Source organism: Anastrepha obliqua, chromosome 4 (genome assembly GCF_027943255.1).
Source record: "Anastrepha obliqua isolate idAnaObli1 chromosome 4, idAnaObli1_1.0, whole genome shotgun sequence".
NCBI classification, from domain to species: domain Eukaryota; kingdom Metazoa; phylum Arthropoda; class Insecta; order Diptera; family Tephritidae; genus Anastrepha; species Anastrepha obliqua.
Genome location: NC_072895.1, coordinates 40,050,720 through 40,063,678, shown reverse-complemented (window position 1 = coordinate 40,063,678; position 12,959 = coordinate 40,050,720). Strand labels below are relative to the sequence as shown.

The following is a 12,959-nucleotide window of genomic DNA, read 5'->3' as shown; positions in this document are numbered from 1 at the left end:
CTTCATTATAATGAATAATTTTTGTCGCAATTTTCTTCACTTATGAATATAGAAGTAATCCAAAAGTTTTTGAATATGCGTTAATTTTGCAAGATTTCAAATTGTTTTATCACACATTGAAATGATAACACAGAGTGCTCTTGCTAAATTCACGAAATATGGAACATAAATATCTATTTCGATTTCATTCAAACATTTCGTCTAATTTGAATTGGTTAAAAGAAATTATTAATAATCCTTTTTCGGCTACTTATTCCGTGTATGCATATGTATATATGCAACAATAGCAGACGTCAAGGAAAAAACTTTTAAACGTATTATTGGCATTTAAAACACAAGTTGTTTTTGAATTTCAAATAATTTTTCATTGAAAATTAAAAATAAATCCGTTATAACTTTTTTCTCACAGGCTTTTAAACTATTGGAAATGATATATTTTTACATGTATACGAATGTTTTTATTATATGGTACTTAGCATACACATACTTACAACAAAAATCATAACAAGGGATAGAGATTTATTTAAAATAAAATATTTTATAGGCCCCTAATATTAAAAGATGAATATGCTAAGTTATCAAATTACTTTAAGGGTTGGAGAAGGTTGATGAAATTATAAATTTTTTCACGAAATTACATTTAAAAAAAATATATGGTTAATGTGCGACGCAACTTTATTAAATAAATATATTTTTAAAATAACACACAAAAACCTTTTTAGGTTACATGAAAAACAAAAATATTCAAATCGAGTGTTTTAACTGAAAAATTAGCACATAATTTATAACAATATAATTCAGTAATTTTTCACTTATAAGAAAACTACAAATTTTTCATATCACAAAGACAACACTGCAATGAGAATGACTGAACAACGAAACAATATCGCGAACTGTGAAACGACTTCCCTGTTTTTGTGCAGCGGCCATATTGATATTTCATTTGCCGAATGCCACATTGAGGGTTCCAACTACACTTTTTGCAGTACGCCATTCCGACGACAAGCCAAGTAATAAAAAAAAACCCCCCAGTCCAATACACAAACCTCATACAATGTAGCAAGCTTTGTATAATTTTAAAAACCACACCTTTTTAATACACTTTTTTGTTTCTTAATAAATAACTATTGCAACTTTTAATTCTTTCATTACTTGATACTCGAGTACTAAAAATACAACACTGCGACAATCGAATTTTCTCTACCCTGATCAAACGAATGATTTGCAGCCATTTCCACTTACCTCAGACAGCTTTTTTCAATCACGAAATTTCTGGTTTTCCTGTAGACATCTGTTCTAAACTCAATTACTATTTCAATTTTCCTAATTAGTTCTCTATTGAGACACAATAATTTTTAATATTTTCGTAATATATTCCATATAAATCACTATTCAAATTTTATGTAAAATCTGGACAATTTTCTGCGCTTCACCGGAATTCAGCTTTCACTGTACTCTTCACTCGCACATAAAACCATATGTTCCGTCTCATTCAAGTTTATAATTTTTCCATAAACATCAAGCGCACCAATGAATTTACATCCAAACGCGTTGAGAACATTACGGAAACTGAAACGGCGAACTCAAAACTCGACAAACGAACCTGCCATTTTGCTACTTTCCCACTTTGCCATTGTGCCATTGTGCCATTGTGCGTTCCGTCAACTAGCCCGGCAGCCATTTTCCCACAGAGTTGCATTAAATTTCTTCAGTTCACTAAATGAAACCTCAATATTATTGATGAGAGGGTCGGGTGCGCAATAATATGAAACAATTTTTTCTTTCAAATTGGTGTTTATATATTTTTCAATTGAATTGTAAGATAGCTACATAAATGGCATATTTAATTTTTTTTTTATCTATTGTCAATTGCGGCAAGCATGTTTATGTTTAAATTGATGGTGGCTCAATCAGTATCGATATACATTTATAGTCACGGATACCTGTGTTTTATTTTTTAAATTTGGAATTATGGAAAAATCCATACATAAACATTTATTTCGTTTATTATTATTTACTTAAACTTCTGTTCATTTGCTGCTTGTTTTCTTGTGGATTAACATGTGAAAATATCAGTTCATAGCGAAATATGTGGATTTCATTTAACGAAATTCCGATAATTAAGAAACTGCAATATCGATTTATCGAACTAGTATGATTCTCATATTTTGCCACTATTAAGTTATTTATTTGCGGTCGATATACAATTCGGCAGAAACATTCTGTAAAATTTATTGGTTTGCTTTACTAAGCAATTTAAACAAAATTTAGTGATTTTGTAAGCCAAGTAGTTTACAATGGCAAATCTTGGACAATTCAATGGCCTTGGACTTTCTACATATTTATTGAAAAAACTCCATCGCAAATGTATTACCACAAAATATGAGTTGTTCATTACTAGCAATTCAGAGTTAATAGAAATCACAGGTTTGCCGGAAGCCGCTATATTGGAAATGAAAGAAAAATTGGGTGAGGATTATTTCCCGCAACAACAATGTATTTGGCATAAACAGAATACGCGAACTAAAGTATACAATACTGGTATCGAAAAGTAAGTACTCAACGTGAAAAACAATTTCTTCTGCAAAGATTATCTCTTCCTGATATAATAGCTTCGATATGCTCACGGCTAAAACACCACTCAGAACTGGTAGTGTATGGGAAATATGCGGAAAGTCAGGCGTTGGGAAATCGCAACTATGCCATACAATTGCCGTAAATTTTGCAACCAAATCACAAGGGGCAGTCCTGTATTTGGATACCAAGACTGACTTCTCAGGTTCACGCATTATGGAAATGCTGCGCTGTCGAAATGTACTCAATAACGATTGCGGCCGAATAATGCAAAATATTTTGGTGGAGCGTACAAGTTCTGCTGAAGGCATATGCAATATATTGGAAAAACTGCACACGCAATTGATGGCTGACGAAAATGCTGAAGGAAGTAACGTAAAATTAGTTATAATTGATGCACTGCCGGCCGTATTTTTCACATATCGCAATGAAGCAGATCGATTGAAAGGTTTGATATCTTAAATTTATTTCAAATTTTAATTACCAAATGATTAAAATGTAATTATTATGCTAGGAAAATATTTGTTGGCGACATTGAACAATTTGGTGTACAAGCTATCGAAGGAGCATCATGTCGCTTTTATTTATGTCAATTTATTAGTGAATATTGACGAAGAACAACTAATAGCCGAAGACACAGGTACGGAATATTCCCCTTAGATTTTTTGACTTTGTTGTGGTTGTGCAAAACTGCTTTGCAAAGCATACAAAACGTTTTTCCTACAGATGTGGCCGAAAATGACGCAAATGTTAATGAGATTACTGCCTCACCTAGTCTGATAGGCAGCAAAAGCATGCGTCCTGCATTAGGCGAATACTGGAATCGAGCGCCGCGTCTGCGTCTATCACTGGAAATGCCTACAGAAGCTTCTCGCAACACGAATGAGCGCATATTAAGAATAGTAAAAAGTTGTTTCACTGCTGTTAATGGAGTGTGTGCTCTACGTATCACTTCTGCTGGAGTTTCATGATTTGAAGATATTAAAAACGCATGTGCTAGAGATTTTCCATATGATAGCAGAGTTAAATAGTTTTTAATCCCAAATGATTAAACATATTTTACGAGCAGCTTATTTGCTTGCCAAACATAAGGTTCCTACAATGCCAACTTAAATTTGTGTGCGTGCGTCAACACATGTACAACATAACCAAAGCATGATCCAAATTACTGCGACTTGCAAATAGGAATTCAATAAAATTTAATTTTTTTTGCAATTTTTGTTTTTTATACACATCTCAGTACCATAGAATTATTGGCCATTGACTTTGGATTTTTTTCTGAATTGAATAATATATGCGTATACACCGTACATGCATATATGCATAAGCTGTTCCTCGTGGCCTTTATAGATTTGGGAGCTAGTGCCGATTAGATTAGAGCTGATCGCGGCTCAAAGTCAAAAAGTCTTTGCTGCAGTAAAAGCGTACATAGCAGCATTAATTAATAATCTGAGCTGGCAAATTTGATTTCGAAAATGCGGTCCATTTCTAGGTCGTGTATTGTAGATATGAGTATATTGAGTTTGGAGAAGAAATGGGATGTTCATTTTGCAAATATAAATGCATATATTTGATTCATGAGTTTGATTATTTCCATTCCAGCCACTGTTTGGCTGACTTACGCCGCCTCTTTCCTAGCAATGAGCGCACAGTTCGCTAACCATAATATCTTTGTTAAAAACGAAAGTAAATCATTAGTAAGGCTTCCGTGGTGGATTCATACACACAAATTGAGGTTACTTGTGGAATATTTGGCGATTTGCAATATGCAACTCGTGCCGCTTTATGCGGTTGCAGCAGCCTCGGTTGCTGTCACAAACCTCAACGAATTATCAAAAACATATCAAACTACAATACAAAGGGGTATATTGTATTGGCTGACTAGTAGATATGTTAAAAAGTGCGCACACAGCTATGTACGTACGTACAAACATGACGGTATCTGACTACTGCTACTTAGTGATACTGCTGCTATGCTCCCAATCACTAACAAATCTAAACAGACAATTCTACTTATACATCGCATTCGCTGCTCGCATTCATTCATTGTGCTTGCATCTTCCATAGCGAAGAGTTGCCCGCTTGGCAACGAGAGTTTTGAGTGGTATTAGCATATCAGTAGCACAGTGAGAATACAAAAGATTTGGTTTGCTGGCATTCCATATCAGATTTAAACTTTTTTCACTTTCAACTTTGCCAAACTTTTAGAAGTGTATAAAGACGAAATGTCGCATACGATACCCTTGTCGTCGGGAAATGGAAACGGTGTCAATTTTCGTGCGCCATTGAAAGTGGCAATAATTGGCGGTGGTTTGGTGAGTCTAAAAAGGAAAATCTAACCGGAAAAAAGTTATGCATACCGCGGCTTTGCTGGAAGAGTGTCAAAGTTCGTGAAGAGAAAATTGACCCTAACGATATGAAATTTAATGAAAAATCTTAAGTAAATAAAAATCTCAAAAATTAGCTAAATTCAATTGTGCAGTTTTTACGTAGCATGCAAGAAGAGTTGTTGCTATTTCTGCATACTTAAATATAAAAAAAGACGTTCAGCAAACGTGCGATGTACATGAAAAATGTTTTCATTGGCTGGATGAACTCCGCGCGTTTGCCAAATATAGCGAATTATGCACTTAATATAATATACAATATATTGAAATTCTAAACCTGATAGCATTTAATGAAAACGTGCTTTGAAATCCACGAAAAATGATAATCACATACCACATGGAATATTATGGCACTTATTGTATAATGCACTAAAATTTGCGCGATTCACTGACGAGTATTCTTAAAATGTTGCATTGTAGTTGAAAGTTTTCACTTACTATAGAATTCACCTTTAAGATAATTTTTTTTTGAAAGACTTGTAGGCATTCATAGTTTCAGCAAGGTCCAAAATGCGCTCTTACAGCATTAAATTTGATGTTTCAGCTCTTGACTGATATCTCTGCCACGCATTGTTGAACAAGGACACTGAGTATTGTCACACACAATAGGAAGTGGAGAATATAGTATAGTCGCATCCTCCATTGGTCTGACATTGAATAGTGTTGAACTTCTTTAACAAACATTTCACTGCTCGCAACTTCCAAATCAACCGCGCTAAGTTCTGAAAACAGTGCTTGCCAGCTGGACTAAGGAAGCCATGAAACCAACGAAGGCAACTAGATCTTTAAAATATGAATTCCGCTCTCTAGCGACACGCATTGTATGGCAAAATCATTATTTCCCGAGTTCTTTCGCTGAGTTGCAAGACTTTAAGCTCAAATAATTTTCTAAAATTTGCAGTTTTCAGTTGAAATGATAAATTGGAAGAATTACTGAGATAGCAATTGATACAAAGGCAGTTACTTATGTTAGTTTATTTGGCATGGAACGCAAAATAGCAAAGCGGATTAGAAATATCATTCCCATGGCAGCCGGTTCTACGTAACGGGAATGATCGGGGTTTTCCCGACCAAGAGCTGAAGTCCCAGTAAACTAGCCTTGCCTAGTGAACCGTTTATCACAGAAATATCATTTTGATAAGATTTGAGCAGGGGTTAATAGAGGGTTAATATTAGTAAAACACTTTCTACATCGCCATAATATGCACAATTATTTCTAGTTTACATTTACATGTGGAAATATATGAGAAAAGTGATTATTTTAAGAGTCAACTTTGGAAAAAAAAAATATATTTATATTCATAGTTTTTTCTTTGATCCTCTAATCTACATACATATTTGCGTAGATAATCAGAATATATTACAATAAATATGATTAAAATGTAGCTAAAGCATGAAAAATAAAGCGTCTAGAGGCAGTAAGTGAATTCAACCTGACTCTTCTTCTTCTTCAACCTGTTACAAGTGTAAAATAATAGCTGATAAGAAGCAAGAAAATTATCAGAATACTCTAATTAGGGCACTGACATTGACAAGCGGCTGTGCAGGAGGTTTCGCTCATAGTTGGAATTTCTCTGTAAATATTATATTTAAGCATACTCAGCAATATAATTTCAATCTCCTTAAAAAAACTTAATGTTTTTCATTTTTATTTATTTATTTAAAAAAAAAAAACTAAATGTTTTTAATTTTTATTAATTAAATTTTTTTTTGTCCCCGACAAGACATTTGTCTTGCTTTGGTTACGTTAATCTATTCGATTTCTGGCAGGGTAGGTAATTATCCTGCCGCTATGCATTTTTATTTAATGCATTAAAATTTGCACAAACATCTGAAAATATATATTTTTTAACGTTTCTAACTTGTTTTTATACGTTGCTTTAATTGTTTTTTTTTCTCGAATTTTCATTGCGTTTCAGGTCGGTTCATTAGCGGCGCTCAGTTTTGCTCGACGCGGCCATGAAGTGCACTTATATGAATATCGTGAGGATATACGCGGCGCTGAATTGGTGCAAGGGCGTAGCATAAATTTGGCTTTGTCGCAGCGGGGGCGCAGAGCGCTGGCCGAAGTTGGTTTGGAGCAGGAGGTGCTCGCAACGGCCATTCCCATGCGTGGCCGTATGCTGCACGACATCAAAGGCAATCGCACCGTAGTGCTATACGATCCCTGCACGCATCAGTGTCTCTATTCGGTGGGCAGAAAGTTTTTGAATGAGGTGCTATTGAATGGTAATGTTTTAGCGAAAGAAATACTTATTTATATACATAAATATTCAAGCGTATGCAATTGTGCCTTTGCAGCGGGTGAAAAGTTTCCCAATATTCATCGTCATTTCGAACACAAGTTGAATTACGTGAATTTAAATGAAGGCCGTATGGAATTCAAGCGGTGAGTATGAGAATTTATGATTCTGTTTCAAAAAATATTTTTTTGAAAGGCTTGAAGCGCGTCAACTTTCAGTGTAAAGGCCAAGTTTAAGAAAATTTTAACCAAGTTTGGCGATTTCTAAACTAAATTTGAGTTTAAATTTCGTGCATGAAAGATAGATGATAGGAAAACGTATTTTCTAATAGCGGTAGCCCCTCAGCAGGCAATGGGAAAACTCCGAGTGTATTTTTGTCATTTAAAATCTGGGTTTAAAAAAACTGTAGATCCCTTCATTTGTGGAACAACTCTAAGATGCACGCCACAAATAGGAGGAGGAGTTCGGCCAAACACCCAACAAAAGTGTGCGCGCCAATTATTTATTTTATTTTAATGTTTTAGAAATTATCTTCGTCAATATGTAGGTTAGGTTAGCCTGGTTGGCATTAAGCCGCGCATAGACCTTTTGACCCCTAGCGATTCGGCAATATGTAAAGATATGTACATAAAATATTAAAATTTAAAAGTTGTATGTGCGAGTTTGAGTGTGCAATCGTTTTAAGTTAGAGCCAAGAAATTCACCAAAAGCGCTACGAAACGCATCAAGTTGCTGGTTAGTCCCACGAGTGCAAAGTGTTAAGTGGGAAATATTAGCCGTTTACACTTATTTCATTATTCATTTATTTCCATGCCTCTGAACTTTTCAGCCAATCTGTAAAGCAATGCAGTTTATTCTTACCCTAAAAAGCAGACTATTAATTTTAGCACTAAAAACGCCTAACAAAAGAATTGCATATGACTTTTTATTCTCGCTCTTCTGTTCTCTTTTTCTCATTTTCCTTTTACTCCATTGCAGTTTGCACAGCAATGAAGTGATAGAAGACAAGGCGGATTTAGTTGTGGGCTGTGATGGCGCTTTTAGCTCAGTGCGTCAGCAAATGGTGAAGCGACCTGGCTTCAATTATTCACAAGAATATATTGAACATGGTTACTTGGAGCTATGTATACCAGCGAAAAATGGCGAGGTATGTTGATATTTTATTATTTTTTTTAATCCTACAACAAATCTAAAAAATGGTTTTAATTTAGTTTCAAATGCCTGAAAATTATTTGCACATTTGGCCACGTGACGATTTCATGATGATTGCACTGCCCAATCAAAATAAATCGTTTACTGTAACACTCTCGATGCCATTTAAAGTTTTCGCAACCATACGCACCACCGAGGATTTATTAACATTTTTCCACAAATACTATGCCGATGCCTTGCCACTGATCGGCGAGGAAATGCTAATCAAAGATTTCTTCAAATCGCAACCGCAACATTTAGTTTCAGTAAAGGTGAGTGGAAAACTTTTTTTTAGCTTTAATAGCTTTTGGCGTAAAAGAGCATGAAACTATAATAATAATAATAGCAAATTAAGGGGCTACTTGTAAAATAGCATAATTTCTTTTTTATTATTTTCAAATAAAATTTTTTTTTCATATTTTTGTTCTCAGTGCCATCCCTATCACTATGGTTCGAAGGCGTTAATTCTTGGCGATGCTGCGCATGCTATGGTACCCTACTATGGACAGGGTTTGAATGCTGGCATGGAAGATTGCACCTTGTTGATGTCGCTATTTAATCAACCAAATTTAAGCACCGCCGATGTGTTGGAGCAATTCACTGAGATGCGTTGGCATGATGCGCACGCTATTTGCGACTTGGCAATGTACAATTATGTTGAGGTGAAAATCACTAAGACTAGCTATTAAAAAATTAAAAAAGATTATATAATAATTTTATATAAATTGCACAATTTCTCTTCTTACAGATGCGCGATCTCACCAAACGCGTTAGTTTTCGCTGCCGTAAATGGCTCGATACTCTGCTGTTCCGTTGGTTCCCAAGCGCTTGGGTGCCATTGTACAATAGTGTGTCGTTCACCAGCATGCCCTACAGCAAATGCATAGCCAACCGTAAATGGCAAGATAAGGTGATTAACACAATCTAATTAAATTTAGTATCTGTATAAATTAACTAAGATTCTTAATTTTTTACACTTTGCAGCTGTTAAATAATGTGCTGATTTCGGTTTTGTTGGCGGTTTTGGCTATAATCATTGCCATTTATCTTGGCGTTTTTTAAGAAGTTACCTTTAAGTAATAAAATTCCTAGTTTGATAAGAAAATAAGCTGCTTAACATCTGTAGGTATTAACTGCTGAAGTTTTTTTGTTTGATGTATAATTTGAAATTTAATGCTGGCGTAAAATGTAGTGTAGGGGTAGTAGACAATTCATTTATGTACAAAATAAATACGAAAACTATATATACATATATATATATTTTTTTTATTACTGCCTTAAAGCCCAAAGGCATCACTTGAAGCAGAAACAAAAGTTGAAGACTTAAGTCTTGTTAAATTAGTGTTTAATAGCCGAAAAATATGATGTGTACTTTCATATTTTGCAAGGGTATCAAAATTAAAAAAAAAAACAAAAACAATTAAAAAAAAATAAAAAAAATTTAAAAAAAGGAGAAAAAAATAAAAAAGTGCAGAGAAAAATGGCTTCAAATTGTCGATTTACTAAGTGAAGACATATTTTCATCTAATGAGAAACTGGTAATAGATAACGCCATATTTTTTTACGCAGCATAAAAGAAGAGCTCGTGGTCATTTCCACATACTTATCTAAAAAAACCTCTTTTTGATTGTGACATTTCAAGTAAATGAGCGATGTATAGTATTTTTTTTTTTACCGGGAAAATATCACTAACGTCTACGTACTAATCCTTTTCGGCATCGATATTGGCACATCAACGTGTACCAGGACTCTTTATCATGCTGCGACTGTTGTAAAATATATTTTATTTATTGTAGCAGCATAAAAATTTCCCATACACGTGCAGAGAATGCGGCTGGAGTGACAATCCCTGGCCGAATATTAGTTCGGGTCGTTCCGGTAACGTAGAAACGACTGTCGTGGGAACGATATTTTATTTGTCAAAATTCCCTGCTTTCTAAAATATGAATGTGAATGATGATGATAAACGGTTCACTAGAGAGGGCTAGTTTTCTGGGGTGGCAGCCCGTGGTCGGAGAAAAATCTGAGCCATTCCAGTAACGTTGAACCGGCTGCCATGGGAATGTAAATAGTTGCGGTTGGTTTGCAAGTCATGAAGGCGAAATATCTACTTGAAAACCTCTTTGTTAATATAAGTTTAAAGCAGTTACGATTGATTTTCAATTCTAACTTTTCGTAAGCATTTAGAATTTCGACGCCTTTTGATCCTTTTAAAGTAAAAAAAATATCTTAAGAATTTAAAATTTTTGTATTTTTATTTTTTAATTGCACTTTATGGAAACGACGTTTTCAGCATTCACTTTTGAAGCACATAGTAATATTGTTAATAATATAAAGCAAATATTTCGTACAATGTAAACGCGCAAGGGCGAATTTCTTTGCTCATAGAAACTCTAACCTTCACTTCGCCCAAATATGGCCGAACATTCTTTCCTTTTTTGGTTAACAAATTGTGCGAACTGTGTTCTGTAGTTCTGTATTTCGGTTTAAATTTTGAAATCAATTGCGAAAAGTTTTGCATATTATTGTCGGTAATGTAACATAAGAAAAATCGTTAATAAAAAAGTGGATTAAATTACTTAGAATTGTTTACAGAGAACAACGGAGTCCTCATATTCCATAACAATATTAAAATAAATAAATGGCGCGTACACTTCTGTTAGTTGTTTGACCGAGCTCCTTCTCCTATTTGTGGCGTGCGTCTTGAAGTTGTTCCACAAATAAAGGGACTGCCGATTTCGAACGGCAAATGGTTTTTATGAGGAGCTTTGGCAGAAATACGCTCGGAAGTTTGCCAGTGCTGCCGAGTAGCGACCGCTATTAGAAAAAAGTTTCTATTATTTGATCTTCATGCGCGGAGATGCGAACATCTGCACTCCCGAATGGTCATCACGCACCAACCGCTTCGGCTACGGCCTCCGTCGTCCCTTCCTATTCCATATGGAACTAATTAGTTGAAAAAGAAAGATCCACAAAATTTTCGGTTCGGTTACGGCCTCAAAAGTGATGTGCTGTCGATATGTAGACAAAATATTTGTCATTTATAATTACACTCGGTTACGCCGACAGTTTAGTAATTAGCCCTTTTAACAATCTTTTCGTAGATTGATGTACCTTTTGAATTTTATAAACTTTTTTTAGCAGTCTCATAAAAAGCTTAATGAGTAGAATCAGAAACTAGGGAATATCTTATTATTTTATGATAGTTTCTAAGATAATGAGTTTTAAATATTAAAAAAATTTGTTTCAACAAAATTAATTCACCTGATATTTAGTTAGAAAAATAATTCTATATAAAACAATATTTTACGTTAATTTTTTTTACATATCTAAAAACAAAGCGAGATATATAGAAATCCACTTCGTTCTATAGAAATCCACCAACAACGAAGGTGACTCGAAAACAGCAGCATTTGGCATATTGCAAGTTCTCCAAAAAGCTAAAAGTTTCTGAGTAGACTGACTTCAAACTTACATAGCTTAAGTTTGTGTATATGCAGATTTACTTGCCTCAATAGTTCGCATTGTTCGTATTCAAAGCACATGTAGTTTGCGTTATCCAAATTTGACTGTATTGTTAGGTAACGCCATTGCGCTTATGCGTAAATGCCAGCCAGATCATAACCACGTGTCCACAGCACATGCATAAACGCTATTTGTACGAGCCGGATTTATATCGGGCTAAGTACTGAAATTGTAACAACTTTCCATGTGTATGAATTGTTTTATGCTGTTAAAAAACATTAACTAGCAGACCTGTGAAATTTGAGTTTTTAATACGCAAAGACATATTTTTATTCGACGATATTTTTATTACTTACTACTTAAAGGTATCAGATGTGAAATATTTTAATTATTATAATAGTTTCAAAAAAAGGTAGATGATTGCTCCAAATTAAAAAAAAATGATATTTCAGAAAGTATGAAATAAATTAAAAAAACTTGCTGCAGTTTATGCGATTAAATATTTTCCTTATACTTCCTCCACTTGGGCGATCAGTTATCAAGCAAAAATCACAAAGGTGTTGCCTACTTTTAGGCACATCAACGTATTGGTTAAAGCACGTGTGCGACAATGAATTTTGTCAAGCATGCTTTTATATATGTATGTATTTTTTGTTTCGCATAAAGGTAAAATATGTACATTAAATACTTTATTTCCTTAATCACTACCAAATTTATTAAAATTTCACCACTCACTGTAATTTCAGTTGCCGCCTCACTAAGAAATTCTCCACTGCCTTTTGCTATTGAATTTGAATACTTTGCTCACTAAACACATGTTTCGCCTCCTTTACTTTGCGCCGAAATGAATTGATATAGATGGCGTGGTTCACCTAGCACTACATATATATGTCTATATGTACTCATAAACCTTGAGGCAATTTTCATTCTCTCCAATTACGAACGACAGCCATGTGGTTTGTTAGTTTCTCTAGTTTTTCATATTTGCCGCCTGAAGAGCGCTTAGTCAAGAATCAAATTGGCGCTCACAGCAACAAAATACAAAAAACTAAATTGAGTAGAATGATTGGTTGATAGAGTATATGTAGGTAGGTGAGTA

General features: G+C 34.4%; 3 protein-coding genes across 5 annotated transcripts in view; 2 read left to right on the top strand and 1 right to left on the bottom strand.

Moving 5' to 3' along the window:
* Nucleotides 1–12,704, bottom strand: part of LOC129243415 (helicase domino) — a 45,768-nt gene extending 33,064 nt beyond the window's left edge. For 2 of the 3 annotated variants that reach the window (XM_054880392.1, XM_054880394.1), the window contains exon 1: nucleotides 1,243–1,575. The gene's annotated coding sequence lies outside the window, so the exon portion shown is untranslated. Of the gene's footprint in view, nucleotides 1–1,242; nucleotides 1,576–12,595 lie in introns of those variants that run through there. The other variant, XM_054880393.1, reaches the window with a different exon arrangement.
* Nucleotides 2,126–3,789, top strand: LOC129243417 (DNA repair protein RAD51 homolog 4). The gene is made up of 4 exons (XM_054880396.1): nucleotides 2,126–2,551; nucleotides 2,613–3,022; nucleotides 3,089–3,214; nucleotides 3,301–3,789. Exons 1-4 carry the CDS (start codon nucleotides 2,298–2,300, stop codon nucleotides 3,543–3,545), a joined length of 1,035 nt encoding a protein of 344 aa, XP_054736371.1. The 5' UTR covers nucleotides 2,126–2,297; the 3' UTR covers nucleotides 3,546–3,789.
* On the top strand, nucleotides 4,511–9,655 carry LOC129243416 (kynurenine 3-monooxygenase). The gene is made up of 8 exons (XM_054880395.1): nucleotides 4,511–4,889; nucleotides 6,881–7,190; nucleotides 7,263–7,350; nucleotides 8,183–8,351; nucleotides 8,416–8,667; nucleotides 8,827–9,057; nucleotides 9,144–9,305; nucleotides 9,380–9,655. The coding sequence occupies exons 1-8, from the start codon at nucleotides 4,800–4,802 to the stop codon at nucleotides 9,455–9,457; spliced, it is 1,380 nt and encodes a 459-aa protein (XP_054736370.1). The 5' UTR covers nucleotides 4,511–4,799; the 3' UTR covers nucleotides 9,458–9,655.
* Nucleotides 12,705–12,959: the final 255 nt, after the last annotated feature.